Genomic DNA, 25468 nt, shown 5'->3' with positions numbered 1-25468 from the left:
AGTTTGATAATATAGCTTCATTTTAACATACTGACATATGGTAAATAAAATTAACTGAGATCAGATGGACCTAAATTAATGGTCATCTCTCCAATTTTTTAACTGTAAATTTTATTCAAGTAAATTAAATTTCTGAGTTTTAGTAATGTTGTCTGTGGATGTGGGCATAGTAAAGCTGTCTCACTAGGCTGTGTTTTATATAACCCATTTGAATTAACAAAATTAATGGAGTCCTTGTAATGTTTTTCAGAAAGTCAATGTGAAGTCTCTCTTGGTTTATTATTATTACCTGGTTTTGAGAGTACCTTTTGCATATCTAGAGCAAAACACAGTATCTAAAGATTTAATGTTTCCTGTCTCTAAAAGCAGTCTAACTGACTATGACTGAATATTTGCCCACAAAGACTCAAAAATAATTTGCAAAATAATTATCATGAAAACCAGATTGTTTTGAAATATACATTTCAATTCCTTAAAAACAACAGACAATTGTCAAAGGAAATAAAAAATCAGGCAAATACATTCAGAAAAAGTTGGAAAAGTAATGTACCTTAGTTAAAAATGTAAGCTTAGTTCTGAACACTTTAACCCCTTCATCACACATGCAAATCTCAAAAGGGTTGGAAATAATTTAATAATTTTATGTTTTATCAATAAAAATGCAATTTTATTTATTTTATTTTTTTAAAATGCAATTTTAAATTAATATGTAGTATTTTGGCAATATCAACTCTTTGCATACAAATGTATAAATTTATGTGCTTAATTTGTACAAGTGGTATGAACAAACATACCATACAGTACTCTGGATTTTTGATCAAAAGTTCTGCCTTGTTATTTGAATTACTCTAGAATATGTGTTTACAGTTTCATGTTATAATGCAGCTGTTTGAGGACAAAGATAACACTAATTTACCTTTATATCATCTTTATTTAGAGTCAGCAACCTACCACCAAATGTGTCCTGCTGCATATATTTGTATGGCCCATGGGCTCAGAAAATTGTGTGAAATTCAAATTTCAGTGTCCATCAGGAAGGTTTATTCATTCTTATTAATTTCCATATTAGCTACAGCTGCTTCTATATTTTCAGAGTTGATTAGTTGTGGCAGAGACCCTATAGACCACAAAGACTAAAATATTAAATATCTGAATCTTCAAAGAAAAAGTTTGCCAACTTCTGGTCTTTGTTATCTTTATAAGTTTATTGAAAACATATTCAGTAATTGTTGCTGTTGCTACTGCTAAGTCACTTCAGTTGTGTCCGACTCTGTGTGACCCCATAGATGGCAGCCCACCAGGCTCCCCCGTCCCTGGGATTCTCCAGGCAAGAACACTGGAGTGGGTTGCCATTTCCTTCTCCAATGCATGAAAGTGAAAAGTGAAAGCGAAGTTGCTCAGTCTTGTCCGACCCTCAGCGACCCCACGGACTGCAGCCTACCAGGCTCCTCTGTCCATGGGATTTTCCAGGCAGGAGTACTGGAGTGGGGTGCATTGCCTTCTCCATCACTAATTGTTAGTGAATATGAAATATGAAATTATATTTAATTTTATTCTCCATTTTAAGGATGAAGGGATTAGCAGGTTGGTGATATTCCCTAGAATGGTTTCATTCCAAATGTGATATCTTTGATGAATAAAATAATCACAATCTCTAGTACTGGTATTTGGTTGTTAATCTTGCAAAAATGTCGTTTTAATTTCCCACCAATAAAGAGAATGGGGCTTCCCTTGTGGCTCAGACAGTAAAGAATCTGCCTGCAATTCAGGAGACCCAGGTTTGATCCCTGGGTAAGGAAGATCCCTTGGAGAAGGGAATGGATACCCACTCCAGTATTCTTGCCTGGAGGATTCCATGGACAAAGGATCCTGGTGGGCTACATTCCTTGGGGTCACAGAGAGTCAGATATGACTGAGCAACTAACACCTTCACTTCACTTTTCAATAAAGAGAATAAAAAGCATTCAGTTATTATGTGGGAAGTACAAGTAGTAAATATTCACAGTCTTGCAGTGTTAAAACTCTCCATATCAAATATTGCTAGAAGTGTGAGGTAAGCGTACAAATGAATAACAAATGGATAACAGCCAGACTCTGTATCAAAACAGAACTTCTACCCACAACTTTCAGCAATCAGCCCAGGAAGCCAGCCTATACTCTCTAGTAACCAATTCAAGAGATCAGATGATAACCCAATAGCAACTGACCTGTACCAGTTAAGACTTGATTAATTATTATCAGACTTAGTTTTTATGCTCATTTCCAACTTCTGACCAATTGAAAGAAGCCAAATATCCTCTCCTAATCAATAACACAGGACACTCTGTTTTTAGTTAGCCTGCTGACAGCTTCCACAAGTCAAAAATCTCCAATAGGGCATACATGACACCTTCCTTTTTCCCACAATGAAGTTTTCCCACTCCTCTACTTGACTTTGATTCTTTACCAAACTGAAGTGATGGTAGCTGATTCCCTTACTGTAAAGCATTAGTCACTCACTTGTGTCCAGCTCTTTGTGACCCCATAGACTGCAGTTCACGAGGCTCCTCTGTCTTTGGAATTCTTCAGGCAAGAATACTAGAAACAACAACAACAACAAAATTATAGGAGAATAAAATAAAAAGTAAAAACAAACAAACAAACAAACAAGAATACTAGAATGGGTAGCCATTCCCTTCTCCAGGGGATCTTCCTAACCCAGGGATTGTACCTGGACCTCCTGCATTGCATGCAGATTCTTTACCTTCTGAGCCACCAGAGAAACCCTCCTTACTGTAAAAGCTCTAATTAAATATCCTTGATATTCTCTCATTTGTAATATCTTCAGTTATTTCCACAGTAGTGTTTAAAATGGTGTGTGGACTCTTAAACAGGAGCTATAGAAGAGTTACAATTCAGAATCCTAGGATTTTAAAGTTGTCCATGTCTTCTACAGCAGAGCATGGCTTATCATTGGACACACAACCTGATGTCAGAAACTGAACGCCTGTATATGACAAGTGACTGTGCAGCAGGAGTAGCCTACCATGAGCCACTATTTTAAATGGATCAAATTCTGAGTTTAACCAGGCGCAGCAATCCAACATATAATGAAAATGATGTATTGAGAAATTGAATTAAGCAGATTCAGAGATCATAAGTAATGATCCACGAATGGTACCATGAATGGTAGCCCAATCAGTCTTCAAAGACATCTACTTTTGTTAAACCAATGCCTCTTCCTAAGATCAAAGAATGGAAAAAGCAAAAATGTGAACCTAATTCACTGATGCATTAGTTTAGTACATTGGTTTAAGCCAAAATAAGGGATTTCTTTTACCTTATGACCCCATTCTTAGGAGACCCTAAAGGACAGTTGTGTGTGAAAATCTTCCCTCAGGGCAGAGGTTTAATTATTTACTCTGTATGTAGAGAGATATAGACTGAGATAAGGACATACATAACTTAAGCCATGGTTAATGGCTTGGCTAGTTGTATGTGGCCTGGGGAAGCATAGTTTGAAAAATCAGAAACAAAGAAGTCTATGGAAGGAGCATGAAGTATGAATGAATCTGTAAGATAGGAATAAACTGAGCAGAACTTTCTACTTCATATCAGTGCCTTCTTAGAGCACACATCATTGAATGGCCACTAAAGAAAGAGGTGGACAGAATGACTTATCCAGTAAAGGTCATATAGTTTTTATCAGTGGCCAACCTGGTGCTTATATATAATAGGACCATGAATGGAATGACAATGAATGCAATGAAGCAGGCTGTGCATGGGTCCAATACCATGGGTACCCTTGAACCAAAATCAATCAATTGGGGATTATCTAGAAACCAATGCTGAATGAACACTATGATTGCCACATTGGACCATAGTACCCCAGACAAGACAAGGAAGCTTCTTCATGGAATTGGCATCTGTGGTGGTGAATTTGATTTTTATTTTCTGCACTACCTCTTCCAGTACTTCTTCAAGAGTTTGCACAGTTCCTTATTGAGAAATACTGAATCTTACATCAATATTGCCTCAGGCAAAGATGCCTATTTTACAGGGATGGGCCTGTGGCAATACATGTATGACCTCATGATTCTCTCATCCTACCATGTGAGAATTAATGTGGAAACTGTTAACCTGATAGAACAACAGAATACCTTTTAGAGTTTCATTGAAGATTCTAGCTAAAGGTCAGTGAGATGGGGTGTTGTCCCTCAGGATGTGGCATATGTACTGAATCAAGGGTTATTGCATGGTGTTGTTGCACAATACCGGGCATGTATCAGTGCAAGGGTAAAGCAATGATTGCTTCTTCCTCCCTTTACTCTGTCACTTGTGACATTTATGCTTCCCATTCCCTTAAGCTTGGGTTCTGTCAAAATATAGGTCCTGAACACGGGATGCAACTGTGGAAGTACCTCCTGAGAATAGACATTGACCAAAGGAGACTGAGACTGGTGAGGGATTTTTCTTTCTTCTGACCTTCAGTTGGGTAATTCTGGAAGGCATTATGTATGCTTCTTAGGAGGGCCAACAAAATAGAACTCCAGCTACACACAGTAACATCCTTGAATACCCTATAAATGAAAATCTTATAATACATACTTCCCTGGCAGTTCAGGGGTTAAGACTCTGCACTCCAAACACAGGGGGCAGAGGTTCCATTCCTGGTAGAGGAACTAAGATCCTGCATGCTGCATAGTGCGGCCAGAAAATGAACCAACCAACCAAACAAAAAAACCCAATAAAAACTTGATATTTTTCCACCTTCTCTATGTCACTCTCCCTACTGTATCACTCTTGCTTCCTGAAATCATCTCCCAAGTCCCTGTATCAGGTTCTGTTTTCAGGAGAACTCAAGACAAGAAATTCTTCAAACTTATTTCCCACCACTCTTTGCTTTCCTGCTAGTTACGATCACGAAGGCTTGGAGACATCAATACCCTAAGTACTTCACAAATTCTAGAATCCCCTGCTTTCTGTTCTTTATCCTGAAATACATTTTCTCTTTTCCTCAACTTGGTTACTCCCTATTTTCATGTTTTAACTTCAGCAAACTTCATCATAAATCAACAATACTTCAATTTAAAAAGTAAACTTCCTCAGAGGAATCTTCCTTGACACTCCCTAAATGTACTAAACTTGGAAGTCTGCTCATCCCAACATTATTTTTTACTCAGGTATAGTTGGTTCACAAGATTTGATTAGTTTCAGGTGTACAGAAAAATGATTCAGATATGTAATTTTTTTTCAGAGTTTTTTCCTTACAAGTTATGACAGGATATTAAATGTAGTTCCCTGTGCTATACAGCAAATCCTTGCTGTTTATCTATTTTATGTATAGTAGTATACATCTGTTAATCCCTTACTTCTGATTTATCCCTGTGCCCGTTTCCCTTTGATGACTCTAGGTTTGTTTTGTATGTCTATGAGTCTGTTTTTGTTTTGTAAGTAAGTTCACTTGTACTATTTTTAGACTACACATATAAATAATATCATATAATGTTTTTCTTTCTCTGTCTGATTTACTTAGTATGATAATGTCTAAGCCCACTCACATTGCTGCAAATGGCAATGTTTCATTCCTTTTGTAGAAGTAATATTCCATTTTCCATTGTGTATGTGTATATTCTTTATCCATTCATTTGTTGATGTACACTTAGGTTGCTTCCATGTCTTGGCCAATTATAAATAGTGCTGATATGATCATTGGGATGCATATGTCTTTTCAAATTACATTTCTCATTTTTTGGATATAGGTGCAGGAATGAGAATCTTGGATCATACAGTAACTCCATTTTTAAAAAGAAACTGCATACTGTTTTATATAGTGGATGCATCAGTTTTCATTTCAACCAACACTGTAAGAGGGTTCCCTTTTCTTCACGTACTCTTCAGCATGTATTGTTTGTAGTCTTTTTGATGTGCCCATCCCAACATTAAAAATAGACAGATTTTAATTCATATGCATTTTATGGGACTTTGGTCACAAACATTAGCATAGTTTATGGCACATAATATTTTCACAATATGTTATATTCAATTTGATAAATATGATTGGTAAATCCTTGAGAGTAACGAGAGCTCAGGAAAGAAATGCATCTTAGTTCTCATTTTCATTACTTAAGCAGGGTACTTAACATGGTCCAGATGTGTTAAAGAGTCACTGTTCTGGAGAACCATATGGTAGATGTTATTTGGGATTTAATTAGAATAATTTTTCAGTTTTCTCAGGTGATAAATACATCATGAATACTACAAAGTACTATAAGGATACTAGGCTTTCCAGGTGGTGCTAGTGGTAAAGAGCCCTCCTACCAACCCAAGAGATATAAGAGATGCTGGCTTGATCCCTGGGTGAGAAAGATCCCCTGGAAAAGGATGTGGCAACCCACTCTGATATTCCTGCCTGGAGAATCCCATGGACAGAGGAGCCTGGAATGCTACAGTCCATGGGATCACAAAGAATTGGACACGACTGAGATGACTTAGCACACATGCACAGGTATGCTATACACACACAACAACTTTTCAAGTTATTTTATGATATGATAGAAAAATTGAGTTGTATAAAACAGTGAGAAAACAGTTTTAAATATAGTTTTTCATAGGAAATGAACTGTCTGAGGCCCAATCTGGTTGCTTGCTGTAATTAAAAAACATTTTTAGCATATTATGCAATTAACCTCTCATTTTACCTTGTTTCTGTGAGCATGTCCTTTAGTAGCTTCTTTCTTTTGATACTGAAGAGCATGTGTATTATTCAACTGCTTTGCTGAAGCCAGTAACTATGTTATTGACTCTATTATGACCTATCAAATCCCTTACGATTACACAGTGGAAGTGACAAATAGATTCAAGGAATTAGATCTGATAAAGTGCCTGTAGAACTATGGATGGAGGTTCATAACAGGCACAGGAGGCAGTGATCCCCAAGAAAAAGAAATGCAAAAAGGCAAAATGATTATCTGAGGAGGCCTTACAAATAGCTGAGAAAAGAAGGGAAGTGAAAGGCAAAGGAGAAAAGGAAAGATATACCCATTTGAATGCAGACTTCCAAAGAATAGCAAGGAGAGATAAGAAAGCCTTCCTCAGTGATCAGTGCAAAGAAATAGAGAAAAACAATAGACTGGGAAAGACTAGAGATCTCTTGAAGAAAATTAGAGATACCAAAGGAACATTTCATGCAAAGATGGGCACAATAAAGAACAGAAATGGTATGAAACTAACAGAAGCAGAAGACATTAAGAAGAGGTGGCAAGAATACATAGAAGTATACAAAAAAAGATCTTAATGATCCAGATAACCACAATGGTGTGATTACTCAACTAGAGCCAGACATCTTGGAGTGCCAAGTCAAGTGGGCCTTAGAAGCATCACCATGAACAAAGCTAGTGGAGGTGATGGAATTCCAGCTGAGATATTTCAGATACTAAAAGATGATGTTGTGAAAGGACTGCACTCAATATGCCAGCAAATTTGGAAAGCTCAGCAGTGGCCACAGGACTGGAAAATATCAGTTTTAATTCCAATGCCAAAGAAGGGTAATGTCAAAGGATGTTTAAAGTATCACACAGTTGCACTCATTTCACATGCTAGCAAAGTAATACTCAAAATTCTCTAAGCTAGGCTTCAACAGTACATGAACCGAGAACTTCCAGATATTCAAGCTGGATTTGAAAAAGGCAGAGGAGCCAGAGATCAAAATGCCAACATGTTTTGGATCATAGAAAAAGCAAGAGAATTTCAGAAGAACATCTATTTCTGCTTCATTGACGACACTAAAGCCTTTGTGTGGATCACAACAAACTGTGGAAAATTCCTAATCAGATGGGAATACCAGACCACCTTACCTGCCTAGTGAAACCTGTATGCAGGTCAAGAAGAAACAGTTAAGACCAAACATGGAACAGTGGACTGGTTCAAAATTGGGAAAGGATTACGTCAAGGATGTATACTGATACTCTGTTTATTTAACTTATATGCAGAGTACATCATGTGAAATGCTAGACTGGATGAAGCAGAATCTGGAATCAAGATTGCTGGGAGAAATATCAATAACCTCATATATGCAATTGACACCACCCTTACGGCAGAAAGTGAAGGGGAGCTAAAGACCCTCTTGATGAAGGTGAAAGAGGAGAGTGAAAAAGCTGGCTTACAATTGAAGATTCAAAAAATGAAGATCATGGCATCTGGTCCCATCACTTCATGGAAAATACATGGAGAAACAATGGAAACAGTGACAGACTTTATTTTCTTGGGCTCCAAATTCACTGTGGATTGTGACTGCAGCCATGAAATTAAAAGATGCATGCTCCTTGGAAGAAAAACTATGACAAACCTAGGCAACATATTGAAAAGCAAAAACATTACTTTGCTGACCAAAGGTCCATTTAGTTAGAGCTATGGTTTTCCCAGTAGTCATGTATGGATGTGAGAGTTTGCCCATAAAGAAGGCTGAGCGCTGAAGGATTGCTTTTGAACTGTGGTGTTGGAGAAGACTCTTGAGAGTCCCTGGGACTGCAAGGAGACCAAACCAGTTAATTCTAAAGGAATTCAATCCTGAATATTTGTTGGAAGGACTGATGCTGAAGCTGAACCTCCAATACTTTGGCCACCTGATGGGAAGAGCCGACTCATTAGAAAAGACCCTGATGCTGGGAAAGATTGAAAGCAGGAGGAGAAGGGAATGACAGAGGACAAGATGGTTGGATGGCATCACCAACTCAATGGACATGAGTTTAATCAAGCTCTAGGAGATGGTAAAGGACAGGGAAGCCTAGGGTGCTGCAGTCATTGGGGTCACAAAGAGTCTGACATGACTGAGTGATTGAACAGCAACAACCAGGACACAATACACAATTATTTGGCTAAGTTTTCACCATACCCATTTTCTTTTCCTCTGGTGACACAGCTAGAAGATATTTTCCAGCCACCATTCAGTAAGATGTGGCATAGGACTTGCTGTTGTTTTCACTAAGCTGTGTCTGACACTTTTGCAACCCCATGGATGGTAGCTCACCAAGCTCCTCAGGAATTCCCAGGCAAGAATATTGGAGTGGTTTGCCATTTCTTTCTCCAGGATATGTTCTCTACCCAGGGATCAAACCTACATTTCCTACATTGGCAGGCATATTCTATACCACTGAGCTGCCAGGAAAGCCCACGGTGTAAGACTCTGACAAATTCAATATGGGTAGATGTCGTTTGCCACTTCCCTGACTAGACTGTAAGACCATCTCAGACATTTCTGCACTTCTTTTTGCCGGATATACACCAAAGCTCATTCAATCTTAGAAATCACATGCTAATGATGTCAGAACCTATGTCAGTCTGGATCACTGATTGTAAGGAACAGAACCACAGATTCTACCTCTCTAAAGATTAGACCTTTTATGAACAAAACATAAACTTTTATTGTGTTAGTGAGCTAAGATTTGGGAGGGATATCTGTTATATCAGCTACTATTACTTTTACTAATGTTCTGTCTCTCTGAGATCGTGAAGGGATCATGGGAATCGTTTCCCTGCGTATCAAGACACAGTTCCTTTGTCTGGCTATAATATTGCTGACCTCCATGAGGTTCTGATAGGGTAATGAGATACAATCTACTAACAAAACACTGTACTGTCTTCATCTCTCCTTTATCGCTCCCCTACTTTCACCATCCAACTTTTTCTCATAGGAAGTGGGGAGGGATTGGACATCCATCTGTCCTTGAAATTTCTTTCTCAAAGATATGTTGGTTTTGTTTATCTGAGAGAAATGAATAATGGGAGATGAGGTTAGAGAACTAAGAAACTGTAAAGTAACAAATCTCTGAAAACTCCTACTGTAACTATGAGGTCAGAATGCGATTTCATTAAATTAAAAGATATGAAATATAGTCAATAGATATTTGTTCCTTAATAGTTGTCAAAGAAATAAATTTGGTTTTCACTCAATCAAAAGAAATATTATTAACCTGGAGAAAACAGTTCTTCTTGGAGAAAATTAATGACCCTATCTCTTTCTTTGTTCTACTCTCAGACCAGGCTGATACTTGGTCAAATGTTAGAATAAGTAGTCCCAGCTTTCTCTATCTCTGTGATGATAAAAAAAAATGATGGGAATCCTCATCCACTTCTGTGGATGAATTAGGAAACTGCATATATATGCTTCCATCTATGTGCTATTAAAGCCTTTTTCTCCAAATATTTCTATGAAAGCAACTCATAACTGAACTTAATTATTTTGTTTCAAACATAATAAAGTAACTGGATAGTCAATATTTCTAAAATAATATATGTTCCTAAATAGGAATTCTGTGTAGAGGAAGAAAAAGCAAGCCAGGACTTCCATATTGAAACTAGATTTACGGTAATGATATTTCTTAAATTACTTTGATACCAGCTTCTTCCTCAGGACCTTTCTCAGGGCCCCCACCACCTCCTTGTTCCTCAGGCTATATATAATGGGGTTCAGCATGGGAGTAAGAATAGTGTAGAACACAGAAAGACCTTGATCCAATGCTGGGGTGTGGGAGGAGCCAGGTGTCATGTACACCACTATGCCTGGCCCCAGGTAGAGACTCACCACAGTCAGGTGAGAAGAGCACGTGGCCAGAGCTTTGTTCCTCCCCTCAGGAGATTTCATTTTGAGAACAGTGAGGAAGATTTGAATGTAGGAGGCAATTATGAGGTTGAAAGGGATGAGGATAAATATGATACTTACCACAAATACCACCATCTCATAATCTGAAGTATCCTCACAGGATAGCTTTAAGACGGCTGGCATCTCACAGAAGAAGTGATTTATTTCCTTTAGACCACATATGGGAAAATGCATGGTGTAGATGGTTTGAATGAGTGAATTTAGAGCACCCCCAGTCCATGATGCTACTGCTATGAGCAAACAGACCTTAGAATTCATGATGACTGTGTATTGCAGGGGATTACAAATAGCCACAAATCGGTCATACGACATGAAGGTCAGAAGGAGACACTCAGCACCACCTAGACTCAGGCAGAAAAACATTTGGATTCCACAGCCAATGAAAGAGATGCTGTGCTTCCCCAAAGAGTGGTTGATGACCATCTTAGGAACTGAGCTGGAGATGTAGAACAAGTCAATGAGAGAGAGCTGGCTGAGTAAGAAGTACATGGGAGTGTGGAGGTGAACATCCAGCCAGATCAGGAAGGTGAGTATGGAGTTCCCTGTGAGGGCAATGAGGTAGACCAGAAGAATGAGGTAGACCAGGAGGCTGGCATATTGGAACTCAGGAAAGAGGCCCAAGAGGATGAAATCTGTAGTAGATACGTTGTTTCTTTTTGCCATATCTTAACTTCCTCTATGATGGCTGATGCACTGTGGGAGAAAAAATATAGGACATCTTGTAAATCTTATGCCTAGTTAAGAACCTTTATTTTAGACTAGTTATTCCCCTATCCATTCTTTCTATGTCTTAGTTGAACAAAATGATATTTAAAATGTCTTGAGGAAGTTACAGTCTTCCCACGTGGTGCCTGCCAATGTAGGAGATGTAAGAGATGTGAGTTCGATCCCTGGGTTGGGAAGATCCCCTGGAGGAGGAAATGGAAACCACTCCAGTATTCTTGCCTGGAGAATCCCATGGACAGAGGAGCATGGTGGGCTAGAGTCCATAGGGTTGCAAAGAGTTGGACATGACTGAAGCGATTTAGCATGCACATGAGGAACTTATGGGTGTGAACATATGGAGAGTTGGGGAGAGTGAAGCACTCAGACAAGGCATGGAACCTCCATGTCTTACATATTTCTTTCATCTGAATGTTCATCCATATCTTTTATCACATCCTTTTATGATAAATCAGAAATCCATTAACAAAAAAAGGTGAGGTTCACCAGTCTTTAACTTATTGTTTGATAAACACTAAATGCTGATCATTTTACTCCACTATTTAAAAATTATTTCATATCTACAGTTATCATATCCATCCAAGAATTAAAAACTCATTATTTGGAATTTCCTGGGACAATGAGACTCCATATTTTGGTCTCCTTTTAGTTTTTGACTTATCAACGGGACCATTTCCTCAAGCGTCTTAAGTAGCTCCTCCTCTCCTCTGTCTATTTCATCTCCCTTGTCAATCTTTCATAGCCCCATGCAAGACCAAATACATATTTCACATGGCAAAATTAAAATGTGGTACCCTTTTTTCAAAATTATGAAAAATTTCAAGATGGCAACATCAGATCATTAAATCACACATGGGCCACTCCTAAGCACAGGACACTGTATGACCTCAGAGTGAAGCTTTTCCTGATTCTATGAGTTCAAGCTCTCAGAACAATATATTTACCTGTCTATCCTCTTTGGAGCTCACTTCTGTATTTCCAACAATTTCTTAAACACTTTCATCACATGTCCTGCCAACACTTCCAATTTATCATGCCAAAACTGAGCTCAACTCCCACCTTTTATGCCTTGATTATTTCAGTCATCACCTCTCCTCTAACACAAACATTCAGGCTTATAACATTGAGACCACGTTTAATTATTTTTCCTTATATATTTAATTAGTTAATTGATCTAACCATATTTAACTATCATATCTCTCAGACATTCCCCTCTTTTCCAAATTTATTATTTCACTCAATTCTAAATCTTTAGCCTTCTTCTCGTGATTGTCCAGACTCCTTCTTCTTCAAACATAATCACCTTAAAGCATAGCTGTGATTGAGTCACTCTCCGTGGCAACATTTGAAATGTTCTCCATGAATTAGTGAATTAAGCTCAATGCTGCTTATATTTGCATTTAAATACTCCACAAGTTTGTCACTAATTTAGCTGGCCAATTTTTTGTATTGCAACAAAAATTTTCCCTTATAATGACTTACACTATAATCTTATGAAATATCGTATCTTTCTATCTTCATGCATTTACTTATGTACTGATAGTTTTCCTTTTATCTAGACCAGGCTCCCTCCAGTAAAGGCTGTATCAAATCCTTCCCATCATTTAACATTCTGATCGATGTCAGTGCCTTTTTGAATTCTTCTCAAAACTCTGTCCATTCCATTCTGATCAAAAACTGATTTTACCTTCTTTTTAAAATATTTGATTCCCTTTGAATTTCAACACTCGTTATCCGGTCCCATCACTTCATGGGAAATAGATGGGGAAATAGTGGAAACAGTGTCAGACTTTATTTTTTGGGGCTCCAAAATCACTGCAGATGGTGACTGCAGCCATGAAATTAAAAGACGCTTACTCCTTGGAAGGAAAGTTATGACCAACCTAGATAGCATTTTCAAAAGCAGAGACATTACTTTGCCAACACAGGTCCGTCTAGTCAAGGCTGTGGTTTTCCCTGTGGTTATGTATGGATGTGAGAGTTGGACTGTGAAGAAGGCTGAGCACCGAGGAATTGATGCTTTTGAACTGTGGTGTTGGAGAAGACTCTTGAGAGTCCCTTGGACTGCAAGGAGATCCAACCAGTCCATTCTGAAGGAGATCAGCCCTGGGATTTCTTTGGAAGGAATGATGTTGAAGCTGAAACCCCAGTACTTTGGCCACCTCATGCGAAGAGTTGACTCATTGGAAAAGACTCTGATGCTGGGAGGGATTGTGGGCAGGAGGAGAAGGGGACGACAGAGGATGAGATGGCTGGATGGCATCACTGACTCGATGGACGTGAGTCTGAGTGAACTCTGGGAGTTGGTGATGGACAGGGAGGCCTGTTGTGCTGCGATTCATGGGGTCGCAAAGAGTCGGACACGACTGAGTGACTGAACTGAACTGAACTGAATAGAGTAGTAACTTTAATACCTGTAGTTGATAATCCCTACATATTGTTCCCTCAGTACAATTTTACAACATGGATCATAAAATAGGTAAGTGTATAAGAAAGTATTGGAATGCAGATATTTCAAGATTATTATATCTTTGCTATTATTCACTTTTGTGAACATATGAAAATGAAATATTTCTTTACTTTGACAAGCTCAGTGCTCAAGCAGTATGTCTGGCTGCTGTCACAAATCATTGAAACCTAGAGTTAAAATAGCTCATGAAAAAGGGAGTTGAATAAAGATTGGGAGGAGAAAGAGAAAGAAGTGGAATGGAGATAAAAGAAGTAAAATAAGAGGATGGGGAGGAATAAGACGTTAGAGAATGTAAAGGAAAAAGAAGAGGAAATGTGTTAACTGAAATGATGCCCATGAACTTCTCTAGCAATCCAATAGTTAAGTATCCCCATTTCCACTGCTGGGGACATGGGTTTGATTCCTGCTCAGGGAACTAAGATCCCACATGCCACGAGATGTGGCTAAAATATAAAATAAAATGGTGCCCAAGTTTTATTCTTTTATGATATTATCAGCACATACCATAGATATTATTACAAAAATTCTGCTTGTGGGTCACTTTTGAGGCCTCTAAGCCCTGGGTCCTTCTAATCACTTGTGAGTAATCATTCATGTGAATTAATGTACTTGTTAATTAACTTTTTATTTTAACAAACTTTCCTTATGGCTCTTTGTCATAATCAAAATACAGTTTGTGAGAAATGTGCTTCTTCTATTATGTATGACAGTAAATTAGTTTTAGAAAAACCAAGAAATTTTCTCAATCACAAAAAAATTGGTATAGAATCAGAGCTCTAACTGATGGAATTTGACTACTCTTCATGACCTAATTAGGGCTTCCCAGGTGGCACTAGTGTTAAAAGAATCTGCCTGCCAATGCAGGAGACACAAGAGATGCAGATTCAATCCCTGGGTTGGAAAGATTCCTTGGAGGAGGAAAATGGCAACCTACTCTAGTATTCTTGCCTGAAAAATTCCATAGACCAGAGAAGCCTGGTGGGCTTCTCTGTCCATGAGGTTGCAAAAAGTTGGACATGACTGAGAGACTGAACACAACATGACTTAATTATACCATGTTTACAAAGAAATCTGAATTTTCTATGAAGAGAGGTAGAGACAGCTAGATAAACACATGCACTCAAATCTCCAAATTGGGTGAGAGTTATTATGCATCGGACTTCACTAGTGGCTCAGACAGTAAAGCGTCTGTCTATAATGCGGGAGACCTGGGTATTATGCATCAGCTTAATTCCAACTGGCAACCTGGTTTCAAGCTTAGCACTAGAACATGACTAAATACTGGAATGCAGTCAGATCCTATCTCCAAAAGTAGGAGATATAATGTGCAGTCTATGGACCTTTTTAGAACTAGAATGTGTTACTGAAACCAGTGGACATTTATCACCAACAAATATAAAAGCAAAGAAGTCTCCTGCTCTTGGACCACTGCTTATTAATTGAGATTAATTCCTGTTGGTCGTTTTATACCATAGGATAAGGAATAAAGGTGGGTGGGACACCATAGAAATAGTAAGTGAATAAGGCAGTTGATAAGAGGGAGAAATAAAGGAGAAAAGGAGAGAAATAACTGGGCTCTTAGCTATAGCTCTCTCTGCTTTTACTGCCACACCCACCACATTGCTGCTTCCCCTGTCACTCTAAATCTGTTAGCAACAGCTTCAGGCATTAAACCAAAAACTTCTACCTCTAATATCAGTGGCTTATGTGTCTGCTCTGTAGAATCCTATGATAGTTATCACCTGGTTGTTTTTGGAGGAAAACATGTTTAGAACTCTCCCCTGAACCTCATCAGGAACTAAGTTTCTCTCCACTAGAGAAAAAGCAGAGTAGGGGGTGGGGCTGATGAAGAGAGCTGCTGCTTCTCACTATTCCATCATATAGAAAGAGACCCTGGAGCCTGTGTTCCAGGAGACCCAATGGGAGCAGAGAAGGGGACGGAGCATAGGACATTTCCAGGGCTTGTCAACCTTTCATCAAATAAGGTGATCTCTGCAACAACAGACAAGAAAACAAATGGCGAGAACTTGCTTACCGGGCATTAAGTGCGTGCGTGCGTGCGTGAATACTCAGTTGCTTCAGTTCAGTCCAGTTCAGTTCAGTCGTTCAGTCGTGTCCGAGTCTGCGACCCCATGAATCGCAGCACGCCAGGCCTCCCTGTCCATTACCATCTCCCGGAGTTCACTCAAATTCACGTCCATCGAGTCGGTGATGCCATCCAGCCATCTCATCCTCTGTCATCCCCTTTTCCTCCTGCTCCTGCCTCCGAGCATCAGAGTCTTTTCCAATGAGTCAACTCTTCGCATGAGGTGGCCAAAGTACTGGAGTTTGAGCTTTAGCATCATTCCTTCCAAAGAACACCCAGGACTGATCTCCTTAGTACTAATTAAAGATGCCACAAATATTCATTTAAAAAAGAGGTTCATATTATTAGTACTATCTCCTTTTTTGCTGAAGTGAAACAGGGGCACAGAAAGGTTCTATAATTTCCCATCCAGCTATCAAGGAGCAGAGTCAGGTTTCAAACCAGGACCCCGAGCAGCTCTACAGCCAGGGTCTTCTTCCTCTCAAATGCCATAGAGCTCAAGGATGTTTTCCTTCTCCTAAAAGTTTTCCACAAGGGTCCACAATAAGTAGGGGCACCTGAGTGCTGAAAAAAAGAGAGGGTGGGGAATTTAGGTGCTGGAAAAGTGGAATGTGCTACATTTCTAACCAATCTACCTAGATTGGTTAGAAACAGCACAGATATCAACAGTGATGTTGGGAGAGCAGAAGGAGGATGGTGTGAATGGACACAGCACTGAAGCAAGACAGAAAAAAAATTAGAGAGGCTGTAAAAATATTGATAAGGGGCCTTGACAGAAGGCTGAAGGAAGGAGTGATTGTGCCTGACAATGTAAGAAATCATTAGTTACATGATATTTATAGAGAAGTTAACATCTTTCAAGCAGTCCTTCATAATTTCTTATTATTCTCAATTTTTTTTCAGTTTTAGTTTCTATCTATATATCTATCTCCACCATGAGTTTTTTGACTGCTGTGATCCTGCCTCATTTATCTTGATAACCTCCACATTTAGTATTATTTGTAGAACATAGAAGGTGCTAATAAATGAAGAATGAATAAATCATAACTCTATGAAGAAAATAGTATCATCTCTATTTTTCAGACAAGAAAACTGATGTTGAAAGATTCAGAAGTTGGCCCAAGTTTTCACAGGTATATGCCATATCCTGAGTCCTTAGTCTGTCATGTCACAATTCCATACTTCATCTCTATTCCCGTAGCATTGAACACCTAATGAGAACACCAGGAGTTTGGCCAAAGGTTTATTTGTGCTGGCGTAGTTACTCACATGAACCATTTGTTGTTGTGCTGTAAAATATAGCACGGAAAGAGACAAGCTAAATGGTCTCCATATCCTTTTAGAGCTTTAATTATGAAAATTCTCGGCTGCTTAGTCACTCAGTCATGTCTGACTCTTTGTGAACCCATGGACTGTAGCCCACCAGGCTTCTCTGTTCATGGGATTATCCAGGAAAGAATACTGGAGTGGGTAGTCATTCCCTTCTCCAGGGGATTTTCCTGACCCAGGGATCAAACCCTGTCCCCTGCATTGCAGGCAGATTCTTTACCATCTGAGCCACTGAGGAAGCCCTGGAAAGTGCCCTAGTAGTGGCAAAAAGTGGCAAGGATTTGTTTTTTCTTGGAGGAAGGGCTGAAAATAAAGTACAGGTAAACTTATATTGTCGTAGTCATTCATATATTTCTACATCTATTCCCAAGCCCTGACTCAATCGTGTCTATTAATTGTAATTTTATGCTTCAGAAAATGCTTGTATAATGACTAGAAAATGCCAAGAAAATGCCAAACCTCAGAATATTGTTTTAGCAAGTTGATAACTTCTTAGACTTATTCAAGTCCATCCATCCGATCTTTTTCTTGTAAATGTTGGTTTTCAGACTTTTGTTCAGTGGGTGGTGACTGTTCTCACAAGGAGACACCTTGTGTTTTTAAGAAATGAAATGTGATATTGACAGAAATCAACACATCTTCACTTTCATCGGGTCACAGGCTTAGCCCTGAGGATAGGTTTTGACGCCAAAATAAACTAAGGATTAAATATGAGCTGGGTTTGAGGGAGTGAAACCTCCCTCAAAGTATTAAGGTGAAGTATTTCATAAAAGGAAGCAAACCTCTTTCATTCTGGTGACTTAATAGTGCTTAGGGCCTTGTTTCAGATCCCCTGTGGGATTTCTGTCCTTTCACTTTAATTATTAGGATCTTCCACTTCCCTGAGCTTCCAGAACTTCTCTAAGGTATACACACAGTTAAACAGCCACTTTTTCCCCACTGGGCCCTGGAATATGTATATAATATCACCTCCTTTGGGGCCCTGAGCCTGTTGTCATCTTGAAGTTTCCCTAGGGTTTTGTTTCTTGCTGATGAGCAGAAGGCCTATGAATTCCCTTAATGCTTCATGAAATTAGCTATGTAAACACTTGATTTTTTTCTCATGAAAGTAAAAGTATGGTGAAAATATACAAGTATATGTTAATAAGTTCTTACTAAGAAGTTGTTCACAAGAAATGATACTCTAGGAGTTTGATGATTCAAATTATATCTTCAGGAATACTGTGTCATATTTATCAAAAGACTATTAAAAGCTGCATTTGGATAGACTGTCAAGCATCATTCACAACTGATTCAAATTAAACTAATGGTGTTTTCCTTTATTTTTTAAAATTTATTTTTAGTTGGGTGGTAATTGCTTTACAATGTTGTACTGGTTTTTGCTGTACAACAACATGAATCAGTTAAAAGAATACATATGTCTCCTCCCTCTTGAAACTCCCTGCCACCCCCAATCCCATCTCACCCATCTAGGTTGTCACAGAGTACTGAGTTGAGCTCCCTGTATTACACGGCAACTTCAACTAACTTCTACTTTTTTTTTCTTTTTAATTTAATTTTATTTAACTTTACAATATTGTATTGGTTTTGCCATATATCAAAATGAATCTGCTACAGGTATATATGTGTTCCCCATCCTGAACCCTCCTCCCTCCCCATACCATCCCTCTGGGTCGTCCCAGTGCACTAGCCCCAAGCATCCAGTATCGTGCATCGAACCTGGACTGGCGACTCATTTCATATATGATATTATACATATTTCAATGCCATTCTCCAAAATCATTCCACCCTCTCCCTCTCCCACAGAGTCCAAAAGACTGTTCTATACATCAGTGTCTCTTTTGCTGTCTCGTATACAGGGTTATTGTTACCATCTTTCTAAATTCCTTATATATACATTAGTATACTGTATTGGTGTTTTTCTTTCTGGCTTACTTCACTCTGTATAATAGGCTCCAGTTTCATCCACCTCATTAGAACTGATTCAAATGTATTCTTTTTAATGGCTGAGTAATACTCCATTGTGTATATGTACCACAGCTTTCTTATCCATTCATCTGCTGATGGACATCTAGGTTGCTTCCATGACCTGGCTATTATAAACAGTGCTGCGATGAACATTGGGGTACACGTGTCTCTTTCCCTTCTGGTTTCCTCAGTGTGTATGCCCAGCAGTGGGATTGCTGGATCATAAGGCAGTTCTATTTCCAGTTTTTTAAGGAATCTCCACACTGTTCTCCATAGTGGCTGTACTAGTTTGCATTCCCACCAACAGTGTAAGAGGGTTCCCGTTTCTCCACACCCTCTCCAGCATTTATTGCTTGTAGACTTATGGATTGCAGCCATTCTGACTGGTGTGAAATGGTACCTCATAGTGGTTTTGATTTGCATTTCTCTGATAATGAGTGATGTTGAGCATCTTTTCATGTGTTTGTTAGCCATCTGTATGTCTTCTTTGGAGAAATGTCTATTTAGTTCTTTGGCCCATTTTTTGACTGGGTCATTTATTTTTCTGGAATTGAGCTGTAGGAGTTGCTTGTATATTTTTGAGATTAGTTGTTTGTCTGTTGCTTCATTTGCTATTATTTTTTCCCATTCTGAAGGCTGTTTTTTCACCTTGCTTATAGTTTCCTTTGTTGTGCAGAAGCTTTTAAGTTTACGTATAGTAATGTATATGTTTATAAGCTACTCCCTCAATTCATCCTACACTCACCTTCCCCTGCTGTGTCCACAAATCCAATCTCTATATCTGTGCCCTGAAAATAGGGTGATCATTACCATTTGTCTAGATTTCATATGTTCATTAACATATGGTATTTGTTTTTCTCTTTCTGACTTACTTCACTCTTTACAACAGGCTCTAGGTTCATCCACCTCACTACAACGGACTCAAATTCATTCTTTTCTTATGGCTGAGAATATCCCATTGTATATATGCACCACAACGTTTTTATCCATTCATCTGTTGATGTACATCTAGGTTGCTTTCAAGACCTGGCTATTGTAAACACCACTGCAATGAACACTGGGGTACAGGTGCCTTTTCAGATTATGGGTTCCTCAGCATATATGCCTAGTACTGGGACTGCTGAGTCGTATGGTAGTTTTATTCTTAGTTTTGTAAGGAATCTCCATACTGTCCTCCAGAGTGGTGTATCTGTTTACATTCCTACCAACAGTGCAAGAGGCTTGGTTCCCTTTCTCCACACTCTCTCCAGCATTTGTAGATTTTTTGATGATGGCCATTCTGACTGGTGTGAGGTGATACCTCATTGTGGTTTTCATTTGCGTTTCTCTAATAATGAATGGTATCTTTTCATGCATTTATTAGCCATCTGTATATCTTTTTTTGGGGAAATGTCTCTTTAGGTCTTTTCCCCACTTTTTCACTTGGTTGTTTGTTTTTCTGATTTTGAGTTTTATGACCTGCTTGTATACTTTGGAAATTAATCCTCTGTTAGTTTTCCCACTTGCTATTATTTTTTCCTATCCTGAGAGTTGTCATTTCACCTTGTTCATACTTTCCTTTACTGTGCAAAGTTTGTAAGTTTAATTAGGTTTCACTTGTTTATTTTTGTTTTTTATTTCCTTTATTCTAGGATATGGGTCATAGAGGGTGTTGCTGTGATTTATGTCACTGAGTGTTCTGTCTATGTTTTCCTCTAAGTTTTATAGTTTCTCATCTTAAAGTTAGGTATTTAATCCATTTTGAGTTTATTTTTGCATATGGTTTTAGGAAGTGTTCTAATTTCATTCTTTTACATGTAACTGTCCAGTTTTCCCAGCGCGACTTATTGAAGAGACTATCTTTGCCACATTGTATGTTGCCTCCTCTGTCAAAGATAAAATGCCTACAGGTGTGTGGGTTTATCTCTGGGCTTTCTATCTTGTTCCTTTGGTCTGTATTCTGTTTTTGTGCCTGTACCACACTGTCTCAATGACTATAGCTCTTTAGAATACTCTGAAGTCAGGAAGGTTGATTCCTTCAACTCCATTCTTCTTTCTCAAGATTCCTTTGGCTATTTGTGATTTTTTTGTGTTTCCATACAAATTGTGAGGTTTTTTTTGTTCTAGCTCTGTGAAAAATGCAATTGATAATTTGATAGGGATCACATTGACTCTGTAGATTGCATTTAGTAGGACAGTCCCTTTCACAGTATTGTTTCTTCCAACCCAGGAACACAGATTATCTCTCCATCTGTTTATGTTTTCTTTCATCAGTGTCATAGTTTTCTGTATACAGCTCTTTTGTCTCCTTAGTTTTGTTTATTCCTATGTATTGTATTCTTTTTGATGCAATGGTAAATGGAATTGATTCCTTAATTTCTCTTTCTGTTTTTCATTGTTAGTATATAGGAATGCAAGTGATTTCTGTGTATTGATTTTGTATCCTGCAACCTTACTAAATTCGTTGATTTGCTCTAGTAATTTTGTGATAGTATCTTTAGGGTTTTTATGTATAGTATCATGTTGTCTGCAAACAAGGGGAGTTTTACTTCTTTTTCTATCTGGATTCCTTTTATTCCATTTACTCCTCTGATTGCCATAGGTAAGACTTCCAAAACTATATTGAACAATAGTGGTGAGAGTGGGTGCCCTTGTCTTGCTCCTCATCTTAGAGGGAATGCTTTCAGTTTTCACCATTGAGAATAATGTTTGCTGTGGTTTTGTTGTATTATGGCCTTTGCTATGTTGAGGTAGGTTTCTTCTATGCCCATTTTTGAAGAGTTTTTATCATAAATGGGTGCTGGCTTTTGTCAAAGGCTTTTTCTTCATCTATTGAGATTATCATATGGTTTTTAATCTTTCAATTAGTTAATATGGTGTATCCCATTGATTGATTTCTGTATATTGAAGAATCCATGTGTCCCTGGGATAAATCCAACTTGATCATGATGTATGATCTTTTTAATGTGTTGTTGAGTTCTGTTTGCTAGAATTTTGTTGAGAATTTTTGCATCTAAGTTCATCAGTGATATTGACCTGTAATTTTTTCCCCCTGTGTGTATATGTGTGTGTGTTTGTGTGTGTGTGTGTGTGTGTGACAGAGAGCTGTCTTTGTCTGGCTTTGTCTGGTGTCATTGTGGTGGTGGCCTTGTAGAATGAGTTTCAAAGTGTTCCTTCCTCTACAGTTTTTTGAAAGAGTTGCAAAAGGATAGGGCTTAGCTCTTCTCTAACTGTTTGATAGAATTCACCTGTGAAGCAATCAGGCCCCGGGCTTTTGTTTTTGGGGGAAGTTTTTTTTTTTTTTTTTTGTTTTTTTTGATGTAGGTGCTTGTAATTGGTTTGTTCATCATTTCTCTTTCTTCCTGGTTCAACCCTGTAAAGTTGATCTTTGCTAAGAAGCTGTCCATTTCCTCCAGATCATCCATTTTATTTGCATTTTGTTGTTCATAATAGTCTCTTATGATTCTTTGTATTTCTATATTGCCTGTTATAACCTCTCCTTTTTCATCCTAATTTTGTTGATTTGATTCTTCTCCCCTTTTTTTCCCTTGATGAGTCTGGTTAATGGTTGGTCTATTTTGTTTATCTTTTCAAAGAACCATATTTGTTTTATTAACCTATTGTTTCCTTCATTTCTTTTTCATTTATTTCTGCTCTGATCTTTATGATTTCTTTGCTTCTACTAACTTTATGGTTCTTTTGTTCTTCTTTTTCCAGTAGTTTTAGGCATGTAGTTAGCTTGTCTATTTGATGCCTTTCTTGTTTCTTCAGGTAGGATTGTATTGCTATAAATTTCCCTCTTAGAACTGGTTTTGGTGCACCCCATAGGTTTTGGGTCATTGTGTTTTCACTGTTATCTGTTTCTAGGAATTTTATTTCCCTTTTTATTTCTTCAGTAATCTATTCACTGTCTAGAAATGTATTGTAAAATCTCTAGTGTTTATGTTTTTGCAGTTTTTTCCCTGTAACTGATAAATGTCCTATAGCACTGTGGTCAGAAAAGATGCTTCATATGTTTTTAGTTTTCTTAAATTTACTGAAGCTTCGTTTGTGACCCAACTGATTCTTTCATTTTCTCCATTTTATTTTCAAGGTATTGGATTATCTTTACTAACATTACTCTGAATTCTTTTTCAGCTAGCTTGACTATTTCCTTTCATTTATTTGGTCTTGTGAGTTTCTGCCTTGTTCCTTCATTTGTGCAGTATTTCTCTGTATTTTCATCACTTTGTTTCTAAGTTACTATATTTGAGGTCTCCTTTTCCTAGGCTTTAGGGTCATATTATTCCTTCCTTTTGTTTTCTGCCCTTGATGCATAAGGTTGGTCCAGTTGTTTGTGTAGGCTTCATGTTGGGAGTGACTTGTGTCTGCATTCTGGAGGGCAGAGGTGAGTTTTCTTTTTTTCCCTCTGATGAGTAGGGCTGTGTGAGATGGTATGTTTTGGAGTGTCTCTGGTAATCTTGTCTGCTGTTGATTGAGTCTGTATTTTTCTCTTGCTTGCTAGTTGAGTGAGGCATCCTGTACAGGGTGCTGTCAGCAGGTGGGCGATGCTGGGTCTTGCATATAAGTAGAGGCTTTTCTGGGAGTTCTCACTAATTAGTACTTGCCTGGGCTAAGAGTTCTTGGGCAGTTTAGGGTCCTGGACTCAGCAGTCCCACTCCAAAGACTTAGGACTGATCTCTGGGCAGGGAATCAAGACTCCACATGTCACTTGTTATGGTTTTAAAGGGGATTAAAGCAAACATACAAAGAAAACAAACAAAAAACATAATAAAAGATAAAAGTTGAGCCCAGAGGAATGGTATGTGGAAAACTGGACTAATAATAACAAAAACAATGTAACATACCCACACACACATACACATAAACAAAGTCGAAACAGTACAAAGGAAATAAAAATACACTAGATTGACCTGGTAGGCAAAGGAATTAAAAAATTATATCGACCAATTAGAAACAAAGCTAGCTAAAATATAATCCAGGAAGCCAAACCAAAGCAGAGTGCCAGCTGGTGAATATTGCAAAGAAAACAAAGCAAACTAACAAACATGGTTAAAAAAAAGAAAAAGAAAGAAAGAGGAAGAAAAGGTAAGAGGAAAATAACAGAAAAGCAAAGTTAAATAGAAGTAATAGAAAGATTTGTATGTATTAAAGAATGACTACAGCAGGAGAAGAACAATAAGAAAAACAAAGAAACAAGACAGGAAAAAAAAAAAAAAAAAGCATTTCAATAAGCCAAAATGGAGTTAGAAGTATATAAATGAAATTAAAAGTGTGGTTGAAAAAAAGAAAAAAAAAGTTCTCAAGGTTGTACTTGAGACCAAATAAAACACACTATAAGAGAGCAATTCAATGAACAAAATAAATAAAAAACAAAATTAACCAATTAAAAACAACTAACTAAAACACAAAAGAGAAAAAAAAACAAAAAACAAAAGAGAGTGCCAAGTGAGAAATAAAGCAAATAGGACAAACGGACATAAATAGGACAAACAGACAAAATTGTAAAGAAAATAAAAGAAAAAACAGAAAAGCAAAGTTAAAATAGAAATAAATATATATATATACACACACATATATATATACATACATACATACACAAACAAACAAAACTAGAAAAGACATAAAACAGCAAACAGTAGAAGTAGAAATATAGGAATGAAATAAAAGCATTGTTAAAATAATTTTATGTTTTCATAGGGTCTCAGCTGTCAGTGCTCTTGATCCAGGTTTGAGACACAACCTTCCTCCACCTTCTTAAGAAGCCCTCCAGTTCTAGGGAGGGCTGGTCTCTGGACCTACTGTGGGCAGCTCAGACTCTAGTCTGGCCCTGCTCATATGTGTACTTGCCTCCAATGTCTGCAGCTGCCAGACCTAGTGTTTTCTTATGTGAAAACACTCATTGTCCTTTTACATATTCCATAGACACAGTATAACTAGTTGATTGTATGTATTTCATCTGCAGCTTGTGCAGCTGATAGAAAGGTTTTTAATCCTGCTTCTTATTTGCCCCACCCCTAGAGCTCAATTGTGGTTTTATACTCACCTCTGTGTGTGAGACAGCCACAGGAGTATGCTCCTGAGGTGTCCCTGGAGGACTTGGGTCTGCCCTAGTAAGGACAATGAATAGAGGTGGCATGACTGCTTGGATTGCAGGGATTTTGGCAACACAGGGTGTGCAGAGAATCTGACAGCCATGGGCACAAGAGATATGGCTCTATTAGGAGCCTTTTCTAGCCTCCAGCAGTAAGCACTGAAAGGGCAGTCCTGACTG

At 38.1% G+C, this 25468-nt stretch overlaps 1 protein-coding gene across 1 annotated transcript; it reads right to left on the bottom strand.

The window, feature by feature from the left end:
- Positions 1 to 10100: 10100 nt before the first annotated feature.
- LOC133252039 (olfactory receptor 2T1-like) lies at positions 10101 to 11979 on the bottom strand. Its single transcript, XM_061424795.1, has one exon. It carries the CDS (start codon positions 11300 to 11302, stop codon positions 10364 to 10366), a length of 939 nt encoding a protein of 312 aa, XP_061280779.1. The 5' UTR covers positions 11303 to 11979; the 3' UTR covers positions 10101 to 10363.
- Between the last annotated feature and the right edge of the window lie 13489 nt (positions 11980 to 25468).

This window comes from Bos javanicus, chromosome 7 (assembly GCF_032452875.1).
Source record: "Bos javanicus breed banteng chromosome 7, ARS-OSU_banteng_1.0, whole genome shotgun sequence".
NCBI lineage: Eukaryota > Metazoa > Chordata > Mammalia > Artiodactyla > Bovidae > Bos > Bos javanicus.
Note: the sequence above shows the minus strand (reverse complement) of the source record. Positions and strands in the feature narration are given on the sequence as shown.